This window comes from Anopheles coustani, chromosome 2 (assembly GCF_943734705.1).
Source record: "Anopheles coustani chromosome 2, idAnoCousDA_361_x.2, whole genome shotgun sequence".
In the NCBI taxonomy this organism is placed as follows: Eukaryota; Metazoa; Arthropoda; class Insecta; order Diptera; family Culicidae; genus Anopheles; species Anopheles coustani.
This window is the reverse complement of record NC_071289.1, coordinates 94,444,756-94,464,029: the sequence shown is the minus strand read 5'-3', so window position 1 is coordinate 94,464,029 and position 19,274 is coordinate 94,444,756. Positions and strand designations below refer to the sequence as shown.

At 47.0% G+C, this 19,274-nt stretch overlaps 2 protein-coding genes across 2 annotated transcripts in view; both read left to right on the top strand.

The window, feature by feature from the left end:
* Nucleotides 1–174: 174 nt before the first annotated feature.
* Nucleotides 175–1,466, top strand: LOC131262578 (superkiller complex protein 8). Its single transcript, XM_058264619.1, has 4 exons — nucleotides 175–211; nucleotides 293–599; nucleotides 669–907; nucleotides 972–1,466. Exons 1-4 carry the CDS (start codon nucleotides 206–208, stop codon nucleotides 1,428–1,430), a joined length of 1,011 nt encoding a protein of 336 aa, XP_058120602.1. The 5' UTR covers nucleotides 175–205; the 3' UTR covers nucleotides 1,431–1,466.
* Nucleotides 1,467–9,500: 8,034 nt separating this feature from the next.
* LOC131262576 (capon-like protein) overlaps nucleotides 9,501–19,274 on the top strand; it is a 49,566-nt gene continuing 39,792 nt past the window's right edge. The window contains exon 1 of the mRNA XM_058264618.1: nucleotides 9,501–9,735. Within this exon, the coding sequence (XP_058120601.1) occupies nucleotides 9,631–9,735 (105 nt within the window). The 5' untranslated portion in view covers nucleotides 9,501–9,630. The remainder of the gene's footprint in view (nucleotides 9,736–19,274) is intronic.

The window sequence follows — 19,274 nt, the reverse complement described above, 5'->3', positions numbered from 1 at the left end:
ATAATGCGATTGAAAATAATATTGCATTAAATTGTTATTTACGAATGTTGTAACATGAAACTGGTTGTACATAATTTAAATAATAATAAAGTATTTAATAATAATTTAAATAATTGTATGTTTTACATGTATTGTTTATTGTGATGGCTTAGCTTAAGTAATTTCACCAGGTTACGTCAACAAAGCAAAATAAAAGCCGGTCAACATGATGGTGAGTCGTTTATCGTTTTCTGTTTAATTTACAATTTTTCATCGAAAATACCTTGTGGACATTATTTTTACCAAACTGCAGTACTCATTGCTATACAAAGAAGACGCGGCCCATGAGGAAAGCATTTGGTCCTGTGCATGGGGTCGTATCAAGGTACAAAAAGATGGCATTGATGACGACAACGACGACAATTCCCGCGATTCTACCTCAAGTAAGAAAGACGCTGCATCGGAAGGGACGTACAGAGATTTCATTGTTACTGGAGGAGTTGATGATATGGTGAAGATTTGGGATGTGCAACCCGATCGCAACAAGTTAAAGTTGAGAAATACGTTTACCGGACATTCACTAGGAGTAGTATCGGTGGACGTTAGTTCGAGTGGCGAAGGTAAGCAATGCGTACACTTCACGAAGTTTGCTTAGAATAATTTACCAATCTGAGCGTTTCCCTTTTCAGTAATTGCCAGCAGTTCATTAGACTCAAGCCTTTGCATATGGAAAGCCGAAACGGGCCAGTTGATGAATCAAATATCCCTGGGGCCGGTGGATTTGTGGACGGTAGCATTTTCGCCGTGTGATAAGTACATCATCTCCGGTTCCCACGAGGGTAAGATCTCTCTGTACAGCGTTGAAACTGGAAAGCCGGAGCAAGTGCTTGATCCGCAAAATGGAAAATTTACACTAAGCATCGCATGTGTGAGTAAAAGCGCATTTCAGCCCGAGTTTGGTAGCGAATCTAACTGTTCATGTCCTCTTTCAGAGCCCAGATGGAAAATACATTGCAAGTGGTGCCATCGATGGGATAATCAACATTTTCGATGTAGCTGCCGGCAAGGTAGCCCAGACACTCGAAGGCCACGCAATGTCCGTCCGAAGCTTATGCTTTTCACCGGACTCGCAGATGCTGCTGACAGCCTCGGATGACGGTCATATGAAGCTTTACGATGTAGCCCATTCTGATGTAGTTGGTACATTGTCTGGGCATGCTTCTTGGGTCCTGTCCGTGTCGTTTTCAGGTGATGGGCGTAATTTTGCATCATCTTCAAGTGACAAAACGGTCAAAATTTGGAACGTTGCGGAACGCCAGTGTTTGCATACTTTCAGCGAACATACGGACCAGGTTTGGGGGGTCCGATACAGTCCTGATAGTGCAAATGTTGTCTCTGTATCAGAGGATAAGTGTATCAATCTATACGACTGTCCACCAAATGTTGTATAAGTTTAATCAATAAAACCCATTTCTTTACTAACGGAATATTATTTACGAAGCAAGACAATTTGTTGTTACATTGGAAATTGTTATCACATTCCCTTGATTGTAGAGCCTAACGATCGAGTTAGTTCAATAGCTTTCAAACTTTGTGCAGGGAAATAATGCTCTACGACTGCTGACTCCTTTGACTCCTGATCAATCCTTTGAATATTTTACCGATCTCACAATTCAACAGATAAATGTTTGTGCACATATTTGAACATAAAAAATGCCACAAACCATCCTTACTTCATTAATCTGAGGATAATCAATTAAACATCCACTAGCTTACAGATGCGACCTTAGTTCATGAATATTCTGTACCAATTGAATGCAACTGTGTTTCCTGAACTGGAACGAATACCATAGAGCGATAAAAATGAGATGTGGAGCCGGAAAAGATATTCGTTGTTCAAAGCCACTTTCGCTAATTACAAACAGCAGAGATTCGATTTGACGGTTGGCAAACGATCTTTGTAGCGGAAGTTCGTGGGAGGTAATCATCAATCGACATTTTCTTTTGTAAGTAGAAAGTCCTTCGAGTTAGTAGCTTTCATTAGTTTTCAATTTTGCGACAGTTGCTATCTTGTCCATTTTTCTACTTCCACCGGATAACACGTTCGCTCGGAAGATAGAATTCCATGCTCGCACATAAAACATTATGTTCTCGCAGTCACAAAGCATTCGCATCGCGCTATAACTTCATCTCATTCATTCCTGCACAAACGAATGCTGCGCATTGGCATCTTTATGTTTCCTTCTGCCTTCCGCGGAGCGCGGTATTTCGTTCCATTCATAATGCCATTTTCCGTCTCCGTTATGCTCATGAAGCATTGAGTTGTAAACCGCTCTTTCATTTCAGTCCAGTCGAGGCAGCGCGAGCGCCACCGCGGATACACCGGGTCGCTTGTCGTCAGTCGTTGTTTGGCGTTTGTCATGGAGGTTGGTTTGGTTCCGTAGTGCATCGTAGACGCGCGATATTCCCAATGCCCACGTAAAGATTTCAAAGTGTTCCTCCCGTTTCCATGCTCGTCGGTCCGTAGGTAGTTTCGCGGCGTGAAAGGAAACGGAGCATTTGTACCAAACTACCATTAAAAGACGGAATCCTTCCAGTGAATCGTGAACTCGCGGCAGGATACACCGGGTAATAAGAACTGTTTCTACTCGTATTTGGCGCAATCGTTTGAGTTCTCCTAGCTTCAAGTTTTTTTTAACAATCTTATTTTATTGGGTTCATCCTATGTTCTCGGTCCTTTTCGGCGTTTCGTCAGTTAAATATATGATTCAATCTAGTACCAGTGTGTGTGTGTGTGTGTGTATGCTCCGGATGGAAGATCAGTCCAGTCTCAGGTGTTAGTGTTAGTGAGGCGATAGCAGATGACCAAGACGCGGACTGATCAAGTGGATCACTTCTTACGTACTTCAAGACGCTGTGCAGGGTGACTCATAAACCGATCCTTTCGAAGTTATCCGTTTTAAATAACGTTGATGCGTTTAAATGCTGCTAACCGACAAACTGACAATGGTACCACAACCAAGAGTATTTGCTCGTTTCGTTAGAATTTTTCTTATGCCGCGAAGTAGGTTTTTGGTGGCTCCCTATGTCTTTGTCTTGCAGTACCAGCATTCCATGTAGAATGAGACCCGTTCTAAGCCTCGGAATCCAGTCATTCTGGTCGTCTAACTTCCACGTTCTCTTGTAAATGCAACCCGCCACAAACCTTTGTTATTCATTACTGCCCTCCAGCCTTACCTCATCCGGATAGCGAACGAGCGAGCTTCACGATCGATCGTGGATTAGCAGATTGCTTTGCACTAGCCTAGAGCTCGCGTTTGCTAGGGAGAGCTTGCATAAATTAATGCGCTCATTCTGCGCGGTATAAACATTCGTCGTTGGTGCGGATTGTCTGGCGGGGTAAAATCATCGCACGTACAGGCATGGAAATAGAAGTCCAAAGGGTCATGCAAGTACATGAGGTTACTCGATATGTGGCGTAGCATTTCAGTTCTTCTAGTGCTGACCGTCAGAAGGGTTGATGGGAACCACGAAAGCGGCCACGACAGCGACCATGAGTAATAGGATCGTCATGTGAAAATGACGGTTTATTTGCAATCCCCACCGATCGACTGAAAGATTGTGATCGATCTCGACGGAATATTACAAAACAGCATACACATGTTAGTCATCACATGTGCCATTCTATGATGCACATCGAAATGGCGGTGAATTGTTCCGAGTCTAGCTGAATTTCTTCGCTGCCGTAGGCAAATAAAAAGGCATGGTTATGGCGAGACACCCTGTAGACATCTTTCTTTCAGCCATTGGCTGGGTAGAAATTAATCTCTAGCTACCGCCAAGTTGGTACAAGAGACTATTTCAACACCACCAGTCCAGTAGGAAAGTGAGCGGAGGGAGCCAACAAGAAAAGGGGCGAGACCAACAAGAACACACCGCCAAATTAAAAAGGTCGTAAAATTGGATCATTTTTTATTTTCGATTGCGCTCGATTGCGCCTTTCCGCGGACTGCTCGGGGAAGAGTTGGATCCGCCGCGAGGGCACTGGGTTTGGGGACTGCCAAAAAGACATGAACAGGAAAACCATCGTGCAAAGGCAAAACACAGCTCCAAACAGTCGCGACCCGGCCGAAAGCAAACGAAACCGGCGCGTCGGAATAAACCAGCCAAACAACATCCTCTCCACGATACCGCGATGTCCGTGGCTGTGTGGTAGTGTCAGATGCGGGACAGAAATAGAAATTTATGCCATGTGCCATGCCATCGGTGGTCCATGTTTTTTCTGGCCACCGTCGCAATCGTCATCGTCGTGTCGGAACACCGCGTAAACTCCGAAATCTCGGGTCCTTCTTCAGGTTTGCGGAAGAAAAAGAGTGGTACGAAAAATACTTTCTTCGCTTGGCCAAACCAAATGGCTAGTTACTATACCGAGGACGTCATCTGACAGTCAAACGGCACGCGTGCTCGCGGATCAACGGTACAAGAAAACGTTCATCTTGTAGAACCCGGAAGACTTTTGGAGCTCCTGCTCCTCCTCGTCCATCCAGGCAACGGCGCTGGCAACATACACTGCAACCCATATCTGGTGTCAACGCGTTAAAATATGGCTAAAGTCCAACGATCAACGACGTTACACGAGCTAGTCTGCACGATCCAGAGCCATTAGCTACGCTGAATTCATTCCGACATGCTTCTCAGGACTGTTGGTATAATCCATGTCAAAATTCAAAGTCAAAAATCGTTCGGAGTGCATCAGTTAAATCACTTCAAGTGATACAATCATGCAGTACATATTTGGTTTGGGTCGTTGACCTAATCGGTTAACTCCTGCCGATCTTCAAGCTTTCCTTCTGATCATAAGGCTAGCTTATGGAGGGAGGGACAGGTTCTCATGTTGCAGCTGTCTTTCATTAGTCCAAATACTCCATCGGACATTGACCCTATTGCTCTTACTACATCGAAAAGATTTTCAAAATTATTATATATTATTTTTCTTACACTCAGACTTCCTTAGGATATTTTATTTTTACTGATATTGGAATATTTTTCCCAGAACTTGAAATCGAATTAGCCAAGATGCTGGAATTAAAACAGCTGCTTTCTTAGCAACACCTGCTAAAGAGCGATACGAGAAGGAGGACGATATGCGAGCATTATTTAATAGAATAGATTGCTTTCGGCGGTTTTGAGGGAACCCCAATTTTTAAATCGATTTTCCGACATCCTGCTGAGATGGAGTTGTTCTGGTGAACGATAACCAAGTGTAAACAACGATTTGCATCGCTGAAGCGATACCATGCGACTAGGGGGTGGTAGAAAACTCGACCGATCGCTGGGAAAATACTTCGTACGTATAATTGGATGTAATAGATTCAGTTACTTGTTGATGGCACCGGTGCAACCGTTGGGTGTGACAAGAAATACGACTCCTCGGAATCATCGTCAAGTCAATAACAGGAAAAGGACACAACATTTCGATCCGATATTTTATGGGGTTTCGGATTCGAATTTACGGATTTTCTTTGAACTTCTTGTATATGAACCGACACGCACTAGGCGACACTATACGCATGTGTGAGCAGATCCGAATCTACCGTATCGGTTTACTCGTTACGCTGAATTAATCGATAAATCTGGAACCCTAGATGGATTGAATGACTCTCAAGAGGTTTAGAACCCATCGCTCGAAACCACTCGATAATGGTGGTGTGAGAATATTCCAAATCCTAGCGAATTCGTTGTTACACATAATGTTGAAAAGATTATTCAAATAATGCAGGGAAAGCGAAAGTGGAAATTTCTTGCTGAAATAAAAAATAAGTAAACATGACGAAAATTCTCCATTTGCCGATTGGTTCTTAACAGTAGTGTAATACAGAAAACAAAGTTAACTTATTTTTATTATTTTGGTAAAGCATTTTTCATTCTTTCGCGAACCCTAAAATTAGCTGCAAATTTGCAAAATAGTAATCACAAATAATGGTTGAAGCGAAAAAGCCAACCATCCATCAAATGCCAATAATAACTGAACAAACTTTTGTCCCAATTTTCATCACAATTCCCTTTTCGTTCGATGCATCGTTGCTTGCTGTGGAAGCTGGTGAAATTGTTCAAGCGTCCAAGCAACCAGATGAAATGTCTGAGATACTGCACAACCGACCCGTAAAGTAGTTTCCGATCGTAAGAACCTCCCAAAATGCTTGAGGTCAACGGTTGGGGCTGCACAGAAAAAAGCCAAACCCTCTCCAAGCATGAAGCCAACAGACTTTTATGCTGGTGGTACGAAACCAAAAGCAACCACCTGCCTTTCCAGTTTCGTGTAGGATTTGCTGGTTCTATGTGTGCGTGCTACTTCCATAGCCAATTTTCACTACAAAACCCTTGGAACGCCCAGCAGAAAAAACAGAAATACAAGAAGAACTTCCCAAAATCCACGTTCGATCGTGAACCCGACTGCTTACAAACCATGCCAACTCCTGCAAGATCCAGATCGCAACGCACCCCTCCCAAGGGAAAATGGGCGCAGGGGAGAACGTAGGAGCAACCCTTCATTACTAGCACTCGACAGGCCCCTGAAAGCAGGACGAAATGGATGTAGCGCAATGGATGATGACCGGAGCGAAGACTCTGGCCGAACATACCGTGGCCAAACTACTCAACGTTGTGTACGTGCACGATTCCCTTTTCACGTCCGTTACGATAGGCTCAACATGTGCCATGTCGGGCTGTGTGTATGTGTGTGTATATGTATGTTCGTGCGCAAGGAAAAAAGTAAACAAAGAAGCCCTCCAGCAGAAGGCTCCAAAGGTAGCAGCAAAGCATTCCATGTCAAACCCCAACTCGTAAAACTATTTCCTTGGCCATCATATGATTTCTTGGATCCATGCGCCAGCTACGGAAAGGAATGGAAAGTGGTACGGGAGGACAAGAGACTCGCCACGAACCAAGAGGACACGGCTTGCGGTTGACGGATGATTAACCTTTTTTTCCTATAAAGAAGATATTATGTTCGTCTCGGGCGTGGTGAGGAGGCCAGCCTCCCTTCGGCGTTGATGCACACAACATAAAACGCATAACAGAAACAAAGGGTTGCCCAAGTACGTGCTGTGTGTACGTGTGTGTGTGTTAATTGTTGCTAAACTAGAACTTTTCGGAGTCTTGGAGAGAAAACGTAAGAAAAGGAAACCAACATCAACAATCTTCGCTGCGGCGTGATCCACCAAACGAAAGGTTGAATTTTGTGGAGATAAAAGAACCGAAAGCGAAGCATAAAAACATACACGCTCACAAAGGCGTACACGCTCATACCACTATTTCGGGCGAGAATGAAATTGAAAAGGTGAGCCGAAAGTCCAACTTGTTTGAAAGAATCGCGTCCGCTTCCTTCCGAGGATAGCAGGGGGATGTGGCGAGATGAAGCCAGTCAAAATTGGAGGATGACTGAAGAAGAAAACAGCCTAAAATATGCGTGCTAAGCTTGCCGACAGCAGGGCAAGAGAATTCTCTTCCGCGAGGACCACACAGCTGAGACGAGGCATCTTCGTTCCTACTTTTTGCGGCGCACTGCGTGGAGAAACTGTATGTGGAAGAGAACGCGTGATCAGAAGAAGAGGTGGTAGAATAAGGTAGATACCCACCAGCACCTTTACCCTCCGGCCGCGGTCTTCTCAAGCAATGCAGTAAGCATAGGAGCAGGAGGGCGATTTAGAACCGGTTTATCCAGTTTTTTCCTTTCTTGTTTTCTTTCTCTTTCTTAAGACGCCAAAGAAAAGCCCCACCGCCGTATGCTGCTCGGTGGTGGGCCAACTTTTGTATCTTCTCACTGGCTCCCTTTTCGTGCAGCTGAGTGCAAACTGCACCGATGTCGATTGAACGTCTCGCCTGCTCGCCCAACAAATGGTTCTTGGTTTCTCCATCTTGCTGACGCGCCTTCCCCACAGGCTTATGGGATTCAGCGAGACATCGTTCACGAGTTCACACAAAAAACAGACCTCTGCATATACAGTGTTTACGTAGGCTTACAAGGAAGCAAAGTCCAAAGTCCCAAATCTGAAACAAAAATCTTCCTTTTTTTGTTTTCGCCCACGGAAGGGTAATAGAATTTATTCGAAGGCTGATTACCCCCCCCGGGCCGTTCTTTTGACTATCCATCGTTCCTCCATCCCCTGGTGGACGGAATATTTTCCCTACCGGTACGAGAATTCCCAAATGATGGGTGTCTGTATTAAGGCCCTTTCTTTTGGCGCAGACATTGGATTTCCTGACGCAGGAAAGCTGCACACATACATTATGATATGGCCCGTTTGACAAAGGACAGGGTTCGCGTTCACTGGTCGCCCGTACCCTTAAGGGAGGATTATAACCTTTAACCGTCTCCCAAGGCAGAGGGAGTGAGCGCAAGTGAAAGGGGGAGGGAGAGGGGACGGTCGATGCGTATTCCTCCATGGAGCTTTCGTTGCTTCCTAAGCTGGCTTCTTAAGTGAAAAGTTCTGTAATCTCGTTATCATCGTTTCAGTCGTTTTCCCCTCTGGTTTTTTATTGGCGATTTTAAGTCCTACTGCTTTCTTTTACACCATTGTGCCAAAAATCCATCTGCGGATGTTGGTCGCTGAAGATCCCCACACGTTTCGGGGCTGCCCGAATCAAAAGCCCGAACCTTATGGAAGCAACCAGTGGAGAGAAACGCCGTAGTCGGATGTTGGAGATGAACAGGAAACGGGCATATTTTCAGAGAGGGATTGGAAAACCACCTTGATTGCCAGGTGAAATAGTTCTATTGGGCAAATGTGTCGGAAAAAAGAAAAGTCATAAAGAACAGGGTGTGGAGGAAAACGTACCGAGCGAGACAAACCTGAATTCTCCACTCTCTTTTTTTTTTTGTTATATGAGAACAAGCCCTCAAAGCAAAATATCAAACGACGTTCAAATAGGGAAAACCGGAAACTGGCTGCAGCGCATCGTAGCGAGCAACCCTTGGAACTAGTGGCGTTGTAGGGGCTGCATAGCCGATTAGATGACCATGGGGGCCCTTCCTCAGCCGTCTATATATGCCGTATATCGCGTGCCCGCCTCGCTTGGAGTTCGTTCACTTTTGTGCCGTCGCTATGCCCTTTTAGATCTTCAATCAGTTTGTGTGTCTCCCTTCGGCCGATACTTACCCTTCTATTCTCGTTCATCTCATTCCAGTGCTTAGCTGCCGATCGTGCCTGGTAGAATGCTTTGGTCGTTAGTGCGTCGTTGAACTGACCAGAATCGTTCAGGTAGAAGGCAGCAGCAGCAGGAAACGATCGTGCGCATCATCTTTGCATCATCATCACGCTCTGCGCGGCTGAAAGTTAAAGTTCTACAGGGCCGAGAATATATTCTGTGATGCTTGCTGCAGCATTCTCTTGAAGTTCTATGTGTATGGGATAAACGAATATTTACGAAGCAAAACACCAACAGGGTGTGTGGGTGAAAATCCGGGAAGCTTTTTTTAGTGTATGTTCGGTTGCGAGGGTGCGCGAGTGAGTGGAGTGCTTTTGGTGCGTGTGGTGAAGCAACGACCCACTAGAAAAGATTAGGTCCTCTTGGAAGAAGCAGTGCAACTTTAGAAAATCACTAGTGGAGTGCTGAACCGAGTTAGGCAGATAACAACAAACAGCATCAGAAATGCCTTCTCAACCTTACGACTTGGTAAAGGATGATCAAGACATCCGAATCCCGCTTTATCCCGAGCAGGCTTTCTACGGCAACGGTCTGTCGTTTCAGGCAAAGGTAAGTGCGACTGTGAACAAATGGGTAATAATAACCATAGAATAACAACCAGAATTCGTGAGAAAATTGTCTCTGAAGTTGAAGCTATTTTACTGCATCACACCTGAAGGCGTCTTAAGAGATTCAATCCGGTGTTCTTTCGGATGGATTTGTCTTATCTGCATACGGGATCACACCATACTGACGACTGCTAACATATTAATTTGAGTTCAGCAAACTGCTCTTTCCACAACTATGCTCATTCTCCATTGGGTTATGCTGAAGTCAATGCACTGCAGAAGAGTTCAAAGGTGTGGTGGAAGGTCTGAAAGTGGTTACGCGCGGGAATTATCGAACTTCTATGATCAATCCATTCTACACATAGGCATGTGAGGGATCTCACCACCGAGGCCACCATTTTCGGTCACTCTCGACGCTTTCTCTCATTAGCATTTGTTGAAAGGCTTCCTTCTATCGGGGCGGGAATGGATAAGATAGCTGGATTGAATGCAGCAGAGTGAGGCCTAGGCCTATCGATCACTTCTTTGATTGCTTCCCAAACGCTCCCCGTGATTCGTTTAGCTGAGAAGCTATAAACTAACTGTAGTACCCCATGAACTTCACCTCGACCTCAACCCCTCTACCACCTCACCAGCATGCCATAAGCTCAACCTACAGCTATCTTGATCGCGTCGCTGCCGCTATTGCCGATCTTGAGGATACTAAACGCTGGCCTGAAAAACTACTATCGAACCGGAACCAAGTGACCTTCCGTCGTAGCTGTTTCTCGATGCCAATCCCAGTTCGCCAATTTTATGGAATTCAGAATTTTTCCAAGTCTAATGCGCGCCCCGCACTAGAAACTCCCAGCAGAACAGGTTTCGGTTCGGGAAGTGGACTGCAGGCTGCATGCAGTCGTGAATATCACGGCAATCACCTTTGGGGGAGAAACTTTGTGGAACACTTCTTTCTGTTCTAATCGTATACACGCCTACGGCCGATTTATTTGCACGACGCCCTTGGCGCCCTTGATACAACTTTAACTCTGCTCCACCTTTGCACCGCAGTCTAACTGAACACGGGAACACGAATGGATCCGAGCCACTGGGCCCTGGTTTGCCTCTTTCTTTCCTACTCTCTACGGCGATCGCCTGGTTACCGGCCTTAATCTTGCCTCGGAATCCGGAATAATAATTCGCCTCAAATCGGACAGCTATGGGAGGAGGTCGTCTAGTCCGGCGACTAGCGAGTAGAGCCAGGGTAGTTCCTGAAACTAGGCGTTTCACAAGGCGTTGGATGTAGGAAAGTACCGCGCGTTGTGTGTGCAAGGGTCTCCGATTTGGCCCCATTGACACCGCATCGGTGTGGTCCAACATTATTCGACACCTTCTCGCTCGAGGGTGCATTTGTTCAGTGTGGCCTCAATCAGTTGCGCTGGTAGCACATAATGCACCAGCCCATGGCTCAGCTGCGTGAGATTGCACCGGGAAAATGAAAGTGGACCAACGATATCATTCACTCACGACGGTTTTGGGATGGAATAAAACAACTACGGAAGCCAATTAAACACTGACCAGAACTGCCCCCCCCCAATGGCCACTCATAGCACGGGTTTTTGGGATGCCAAACTTCGCCAAAGTCACCGCTCGCGGTTGGTTGCCCGTTCGGGGCGAATGATACCTCTTGGCCGCCGAATAAACCTAGGGTGTGGTTTCACAAAATGAAAGCGTCAGCGGTTTTCATTATTCTTCACCTTTTTTTTCCTCTCTCTCCTGCTCTTCTGCCATCACGGCGGGTTGAGGTTCGCTCGTTCCGGCAGCAATTAGGCCATATAAATAATCCACTTGCAGCACGAAACACTCTTTCCAGTTGTTTTACTCAAACCACAGACAAATCTTACAAAAAAACGGGTCAAAATGTTGTGCCATCGCAGAGCATATTTTGGGTGCACTTTTTGTGATTTAATTATACTTGATTGTGGTTTTATCTATGGAACGATGAAATATGGCATTTTTATTTCACAATAATGTTAAAAACGATGGAGGAAAGTTGCTTTTTCTTGGATTTTCCATCGCTTGAGGCTAAAAAAGAAGACATCAAACATTGACAGCCAGGCCCATATCTGGCTCTGGAACTGGGAATGCAATGGAACTGGGCTCAAACCATCATAATCGTTGCCCCACGAAATTCTGTGACATGTTACGTCATACACAGTGGATCGTGTCCACAAGAACGAAGCTGTCAATATGAGAGTGGTTAATGCGGGTTCGTTGTAACTGCGGCCAATTAAATGCGAAAAAAAGGTTATCATTTGTCCCCACCGCTTCTAGAATATAAAGTCGCTGCCATTCATTAAATTCATTTGCGCGCTCTACCGTGCCCTGCGCCCGTGGTGGCTCCCTTCGCCGTGGTCTGTCTATTTTTTAGTGTTCGTGGAAAATGCAACCGAGAGAAGCGGGCAGTAATGCCCGACAGAACAAAGACTGAAAACTGAACTGAAAAATATTTACTCAGCGGTGGGAGGTAAAACTGAAATCGAATAAAACACGGAGCATCGCCCGGAAGGAGCAAAAAGTCAACTCATGCCTCATTTCGATCGGGTGAAGGAGAAAGGGACGATGTTGATGCATCGAAAACGAAAAATCAGCAACGAATGGAGGAAAATGGTCAAGAATAATAGATAAAATTAAAGATGGAGCCCGCCGCGTTGCAATGACGAGATCAAAGACGGGACTGAGGAACCAAAATTCATTAAAACTAATGCATTGAGATAACGATCGTACCTGATCGAGCCCTTTTAATCGCCCTTTGTCCCGTGAAGGGGGTTTCCACACGGTGCAATGGTGTGCAAAGATGGAGCACGGTGGAACCGACGCTGCAATTGATTAGTTGACAGTTGCCAGTCACCCAGCCTGAGGTGGCCACGGAATGTCATCTGTCACACGGTCAGCATCCATCCATCTCTTCGTCCGCGTCCGTTAGAAGCAGAAAGTTCCGTTACACACATTTGATGCACGCCATGAAAAATAGAGAGAAAAAAGGATGCAATACGGGGAACTAACCAATCCTTTGTGGCGAGTGATCGAAGAATAAAGAGCGAAGAAGCTGCACTTCTTCCGCACTCCAAAGGTCCGATGATCAATGTTTTCACCAATCATTTCCAGCGTATGTGAAGTGTTATTGATTGATGGAATATCTAACGTATCGAACAACGCGTCGCAGACTGACAAAGAATCACGTTTCTAACAGACATGAACGATTGAACCAACTTATGGAAACCATTTTTACCAATGGAGATAAAACTTTTCCGATCCAAACAGACCTCCACGGTCTACTTGGATGTTTCATGATTTGATTCTTCCCCATTGAAGACTGGAAGCAATCACAATATTTTGCACGGCGATAAAGTCCACCATAGGTCGTGTACAAACGCTTGCGCATTTTCCTGAGCTTTTGAAATCTGTGAATGACGATTCTGCAGGGCAGAAAGTAACCGAAAAACATTATCTGATCAAAAAACGTGGCAGCATCATTGTCCCGATGCGACGGCCCGTGAGCAGCTGTCAGTTTGGTGACAATTTTATGCTCGTTCTCCCGCCCGGTGGTACCGTTATGACCATCGGTGGTGTTCGGCAACACCGAACGGCAATGTATAGTTGTTGCCCATGTTTGGGGGGGAGCTCATCATAAAAACAATAGCCATCCATGGGGTTCCCGGAGGTAAGCGAGTGGAGCTCGGAGGGGGGAGAAGGATCCGTCCCTTCTGCACATTATCATCCTTGGACATCCTATGCGTCCTTCAGTTGGCGGTCGGTTGGCCGGTTGCTTTCTCTTCATTGTTCATCCGCCTGATATTTCCCCTTGGCCAGCAGCTCTTTTCGTTTGACGTTGATTGGACGGGGATTGTCATTTTATTGGAGGAAATTTATAACCTATTATTATGAAATGTGCACTTTCCTCTCCTCTCTGCGGTGGGTTTCGGCCTGCCAGAGGTAATGATAAGGCCTCCCCCTCTCCCTGGCTGCCTCCCATCCGATCGTCACGGGGCTGCGCAGCTTCCACATTTACTGCCACGTGATTAGGTAGTTTGCAGCCAGGGCCTGCGAGTGGTTTTTCTTCCTCGGCACTGGGAATCCGCAGGCCGGTGACCAATTTGGTGTGCTTTTTCTTGTTCTCCACCATCCCCCGAGAAGCGGTTGTGTGGACGAACCGATGGACGCGCGACGGTCACGACGACGATGGCGATAGTCACGTAATAACGGCGGCTCCAACCGTGCCATCTTTCTTCGATGGAAGCGCGAGTAGGAAGGTAGGTTTCCCTACTGCTCGCCTTATCCCACCGTTCCCCCCCTATCACTCCCTCTTTCCGGTGGATACTTCTTCGAGCAGCTCGATAACGGAACCGTTGCGTTTCGATTCGAGCATCTGCTTCCCGATCTGCCAAGTCAACTGAAGGCAGGTCTCACTGCCCCCGTTTGTTGTTGGCAGGGCGTTTGCGTTGTTTCATTCCAGATTGTTGCGTTCGGGTTACGCTTCTCTTCCCTCCGCAAGAACGGACCAAACGAACGGGAAGCAACACAACAACATACCTCGTTGTCACGCTCCGGTGACGTCGACGAGGGCGGCGGCCCTGGTCGAGGGCGGGCCACTTTCCGCGAGCTGTACCGCTTTGGCGCATTCCCTTTGCCAGCGCATTCTATCCCTCCAGGCGGACACCGGCGGAGAGCAGAGGAAGCGAAAAAGAAGACATTTGTATCGTTTTTGGCCCCGTGCCGTGATGGGAAACAGGTTCATCGCAGTTGACCCGGAATGGAAGGCACGATTCAGCTTCTCCCGTTGGGAGCACTTCGAGCCGAAAAGTTCGCGAGTTGCAATGCAGTGATGCTCAGCTAATGGTTGATATGTTCTACCATAACCTTGATAATTATGTGTACGAACCTTGTTTGAAGCAATACTCACAGCAATTATAAGTTGTAGGCAAGTTGTAGGCAAATACATTTTCCGACTATAAACAGAAAAGTGTAACTAACATATCTGAACACATGTTTTAAAATTTACATTTTGCTCTCTCGCCCGTTCGATTTACATCTAGACCCGTGGGGCGGCATTGGGCTCGCGATTGCTACTAACTGCAACTTCGGAGTCAATAAGCTAGTTTTTCCCGTGTGTGTGTGTTCTGCACACTGCAACTGCAGCTGGTAGCCCACGTTTTTCCACCCCAGCGTCGGATAGTCGTTCTTGGGGGGCAGCAAATGGTGGTGAAGCATGGCGTAGAGAGATCCCGTTTCTTTTGAAAACCTCTCCCGTTTTGCGCGTTCAACCGTGGGTTCGTGCATCGCGTGCCGTTTATTTCCCTTGCACAAGGTGAAATACGAGGTGTAGGATGCTAGAAGGAGGAGAAGGAAAAACCTTCCGCAAAGCAGCGAGGAAAACCATAACTACCGTTCGGTTAAACAATTCAATGTCAAGGCGTCTTATTCTCGGGTCGGGAAAAGAAACTGAGATAGCAACTCCATGCTACCTTTCGCGGAAAGCCGTGTGTGTGTGTAGTACCGTGTTTGATGGGTCCCTTCGGGCTACGAAGTAAATATTTACAATGCCAGAGAACTCCATACGTTTTGCCACGGTCGAATAAAAGGTCCGGGAACATATATATTTTCTGCCCTTTGGGTATCCCCCGTTGGTGAATCGTTTCTGCCCGTGCAAACATATCCATACCGAATTGGTCAAACATCCTTGGATATGATTCAGCCCGGCAAGCACAAGGGAAGCTCTCCCTGCGGCGGTGCTTTGGTTTGGATTTGTGGTATGAATGCCATTCCAATTCCGACGGCACGATAAATCGGTTCCCATGTCGTACCCTCGTACGCAAGATGGGAAGATCGTTAGCCAAACATGTCGTACGAAAATAACTTCACAATCGGTGGTCCGTATTTCTTTGCGAGAATATTTCACATTGCCTCTTCTTGAGGATTTGCCTGAGATTTCTGGCGCTACAGAAGCAGCCCAAGTACGTGCTCCTCCTCCGGGCCAGCTCCTCCGACCGAGATGAGAAGATTATGTTTTATTTCATTTGTGCCTGTGCGACACGTGACTCGAGTCCGGATCCCGTACACTCGGTGGAGTGCGTTTGATAAGCAAAGTTGCGACTTGCGGAGCACGAATGCTTTTAAACTCTCGGAAGAAGGAAGAAGGAACAAACACACACACACACCGCGATCCACACAAATGTCGTGCATATTCAATGGCGGCGGAAGGCGGCGCAAACATTGCAATTTAAAAATTCATGAGTCACCCACACGATCTCGAACGTTGTGTTGGCAAAGGAAGGTTTTGCCTCGCGAAACCATTAGATCACGCGTAGAGACATGTTTTGGTGTGACACGCTGCTGCGTGAGGTCCCAGGGGGAAAGGGCGCTGCGAGTGAGTGGAGGCGACCGCCAACGTCAACACAACATTGGCCAGAGTCGTGAAAGCATAGGTCTAACAACACCGTCTATCCAACTATTGCACTTCCTAAGCTTGGAAGAACCGAAAAGGAAACGCCATTCCCAAGATTTTCCTCTGCGGGAAGGCTTCCTTCCTTTGTGTTGCCTTGCCGAGCCTGAGGTCCTGAGGCGCTTCGTGCGCCCTGTTTACCCTGCAATATCCTACACCGCGCATCACTCGTGGCTCCCTTAACGTCTTGTGTAAACGTTCCTTGCCGACGAGTGCCACACATGTACCAAGCCGAGGTCTAAAGGCATACACGTCCTACCGTTGGTAGCGAGCTCTCGGGATGGATTTGTGGAAACCAGCCCGGGAAAGGGAGGAGAATAATTTACCATTTGCTGCCAGTTATTGCGGTGGGTTGCATTTGCAGTTGCACCACTGCTCCTACTACTAGCTGCTGCTGCTGCTGCGTTAGGTCTTTCGTTTTGGAACGCTTCTACACACCCCTGCGTTTGACCCGTTCCCGGGTTTTCTTCCTACCACGTGCAAGTGCAGCTGCACTTATGTGCTCCGAGTGCTGTAACGGCGGAGTGTGGCCGTCGTGGTGTGGTAGTGTGGTAGATACATTTCTTGGAATCGACATGGCACGCCACGGAACGGGTCGAAGGGAGTAAGTGTCGTTAGAGTTGGAGTTAAGAAAAAACAACGTCGATGGCCACAGGAGGAGGAGGCAAAAGGGCGTATGGAATGGTGAGATGGATATCTCTCCTTTTACGCAAACGCCCGAACTATGGCAGTAGGCTCTGGGTTTTGGTCGAACCGTTTTCCCCAACTCCCGAGCGGAGGGCTTTCTTTGTTCCATTGGATAGGAGGGCAGGGTTAGAGTCTTTGGTGTGGTGGTGCCTTGCGTTTTGTCCATTTTTGCAGACTATCGACCTCCGCTGGTGTTGATCCATGCACATGTCCATATGTGTGTGGGCTCCCCCGGTTGCGAATACGCCGTGCCGTGGACATCATGCTTTGGCGGAGCCCTGGAGACATCGCGCGGCTATGGCAGAAGAAGGGAGAGGTCGTTTGGTGCAATGCCTAATGCGGGACATCCATCCATTCGGTGGGTGATGCTGGGTGATGCCGGGTGGCTTTCACTATTTTCACCCGCCTCTCTACCGGAGCCAGCCACAGCCTGCTTTGATGAATCGTCGACAGCAACGATACCGTCGTCGCGACACGTAAATAGGCTGCGGCTATGGAGCGGCAAGATCATCAGTGTCACCTCGAACGGCACAACACGGCGGGTTCTTCTGTTCACGGCCACACTCCTAATCCGTCAACCCTCGGTGTCGATGATCCCGAGCCGGTGCCAAAATTGACGGGCATAAACTGAGGACCTATAAAGGTTGCTGCACGTATGACGAGATTCATGGGCCAGAGGACGCACCACACAGGTAGGAAAGGGAAGGAAAGAAAGGTGCGCCAGAAATGGCAAAATCAGGACCACTCGCGAAACACCGCATACCTCTCGGATGGAATGACTTTCGAAAAAAAGATGACATCCCGTTCCTTTTCCCACTTTAAATCGCAGCCTGCTTTTGGAGTTTGATATTTTTAGTTCTTTTAATTTCTCCGTTCCGTGTGGTTTTCGTCATTTGCGTTTCAAAACACTGTGACTTTAAAAATTAAGTTTGATAACTTATTGACTATTTACGAGATTATTTACTGTGTTTCTAATGATGCTACACAGTTTGAGGACACGACAATTTTAAAACATTCACAGCGTACGACAAGGCAAGGTAAATTTTGCTTTTATCAAAATCCTCCATATAAATGTGAAATGCTACGAGCATGGATTTTCCGGTTAGACACATCATGTTTGAGGCAAACCGCACACGTTCCAAGCGTTTGACATAATCGAATTATATTTTGTGTGTGGCTACCCAAACTGCGTGACGCCCATTAACCGGTCAATGTAGTTGTCCAAATCGTGCGTTTCGAGCCCATCGTCGGGTTGAACGGCGATGGTAGACAATGCCACAGAGATCTACCGCCACAAATCCCCATCGGATGCTACGGGTCATGAATAATAAATCCGGTGGTACAAAAGGGTACCTCTCTTTCGGTCGGGAGAACAATTTCCGCGTGTTTTGCGCGGCTCTACGCCTGCGACAAGCGGCATCGATAGGTTCTCAGTGAAAATAGGAAATTGATTGCAAAAGTTGCAGTTCCACACAACTACACAATTTAGTGCCTGGGGGGGGGGGGACATTCTTTCTCCCGTTCGCCTGCCCGGTTGTTCCTGGCTTCGCGACTAATTGTGTCCCCGGAGGGCTTCGGGAGGGTTGAGTTCAAACCCACCACGGGGGGAAGTTGGTCGAAGCGAGCAAAAAGCAATGGTTTGCCGGGCTCACCGAGCAGAGAGCCTTCGGGCCGAATTCCGGAAGCCATGATCGGTGATTACAAACCCCACACTCTAGGGCCACTCCAGCGAGAACAATCGAGGGTCGCTTTGCATTCTGTGCATGCAGCTGGCAGGCAGACCTAGCCCTAGCCCTAGTACGCTTGATTGCCAATCGATGCACGATTGGGACCGGCGGAAAACCGGAGAAAGACTTGCCCACTTTTATTCGATTTTCAATATGCACTTCGCTCTTCATTCTTCGTTTGGTTCCCCAGGCCACCCGTCGTCTCCAAACGGATGCAGGTGTGCGGGGTGTTTCACTTGGTTCGTGTTTTCCCTCGGGAAACGTTTGTACCATCTAGAGGCCCCTTGCACCGGCGACAATCGACAAGTCGGAGTGCATGTGAACAGAAGTGGTAATAGTTGAAAAATTTCCGACATTTATTTACCTGCCTTTTCTGTTCGATTTCTTTCCAGTCATTTACAAGCACCCTTGAGCGTGCATGAGTGTGGGGTGGTAGTGGTGCAGGAAAAAAGGGCGCACCACCCTTTCTTTTGATTGTAAATTTGCATCGCAACGCATTAGCATCCGGGGAAAAAACAGCCGGAAATGGTATTGTGCCTGGTGTCGCATGGAAACAGGGTTGTTTATTTATCGATTTTAATTGTTTGCAGCATGGCATCCATTTGCGAACTGCACCATAAAAAGGTACTTTCTATTATTCCGCGTCGC

Bases quoted from the DNA above. Each gene is read 5' to 3' on its own strand.
- LOC131262578 (XM_058264619.1), top strand. The intron at 600-668 runs GTAAGCAATGCG...TTCCCTTTTCAG, and splicing joins CGTTAGTTCGAGTGGCGAAG to TAATTGCCAGCAGTTCATTA. The intron at 908-971 runs GTGAGTAAAAGC...GTCCTCTTTCAG, and splicing joins TTACACTAAGCATCGCATGT to AGCCCAGATGGAAAATACAT.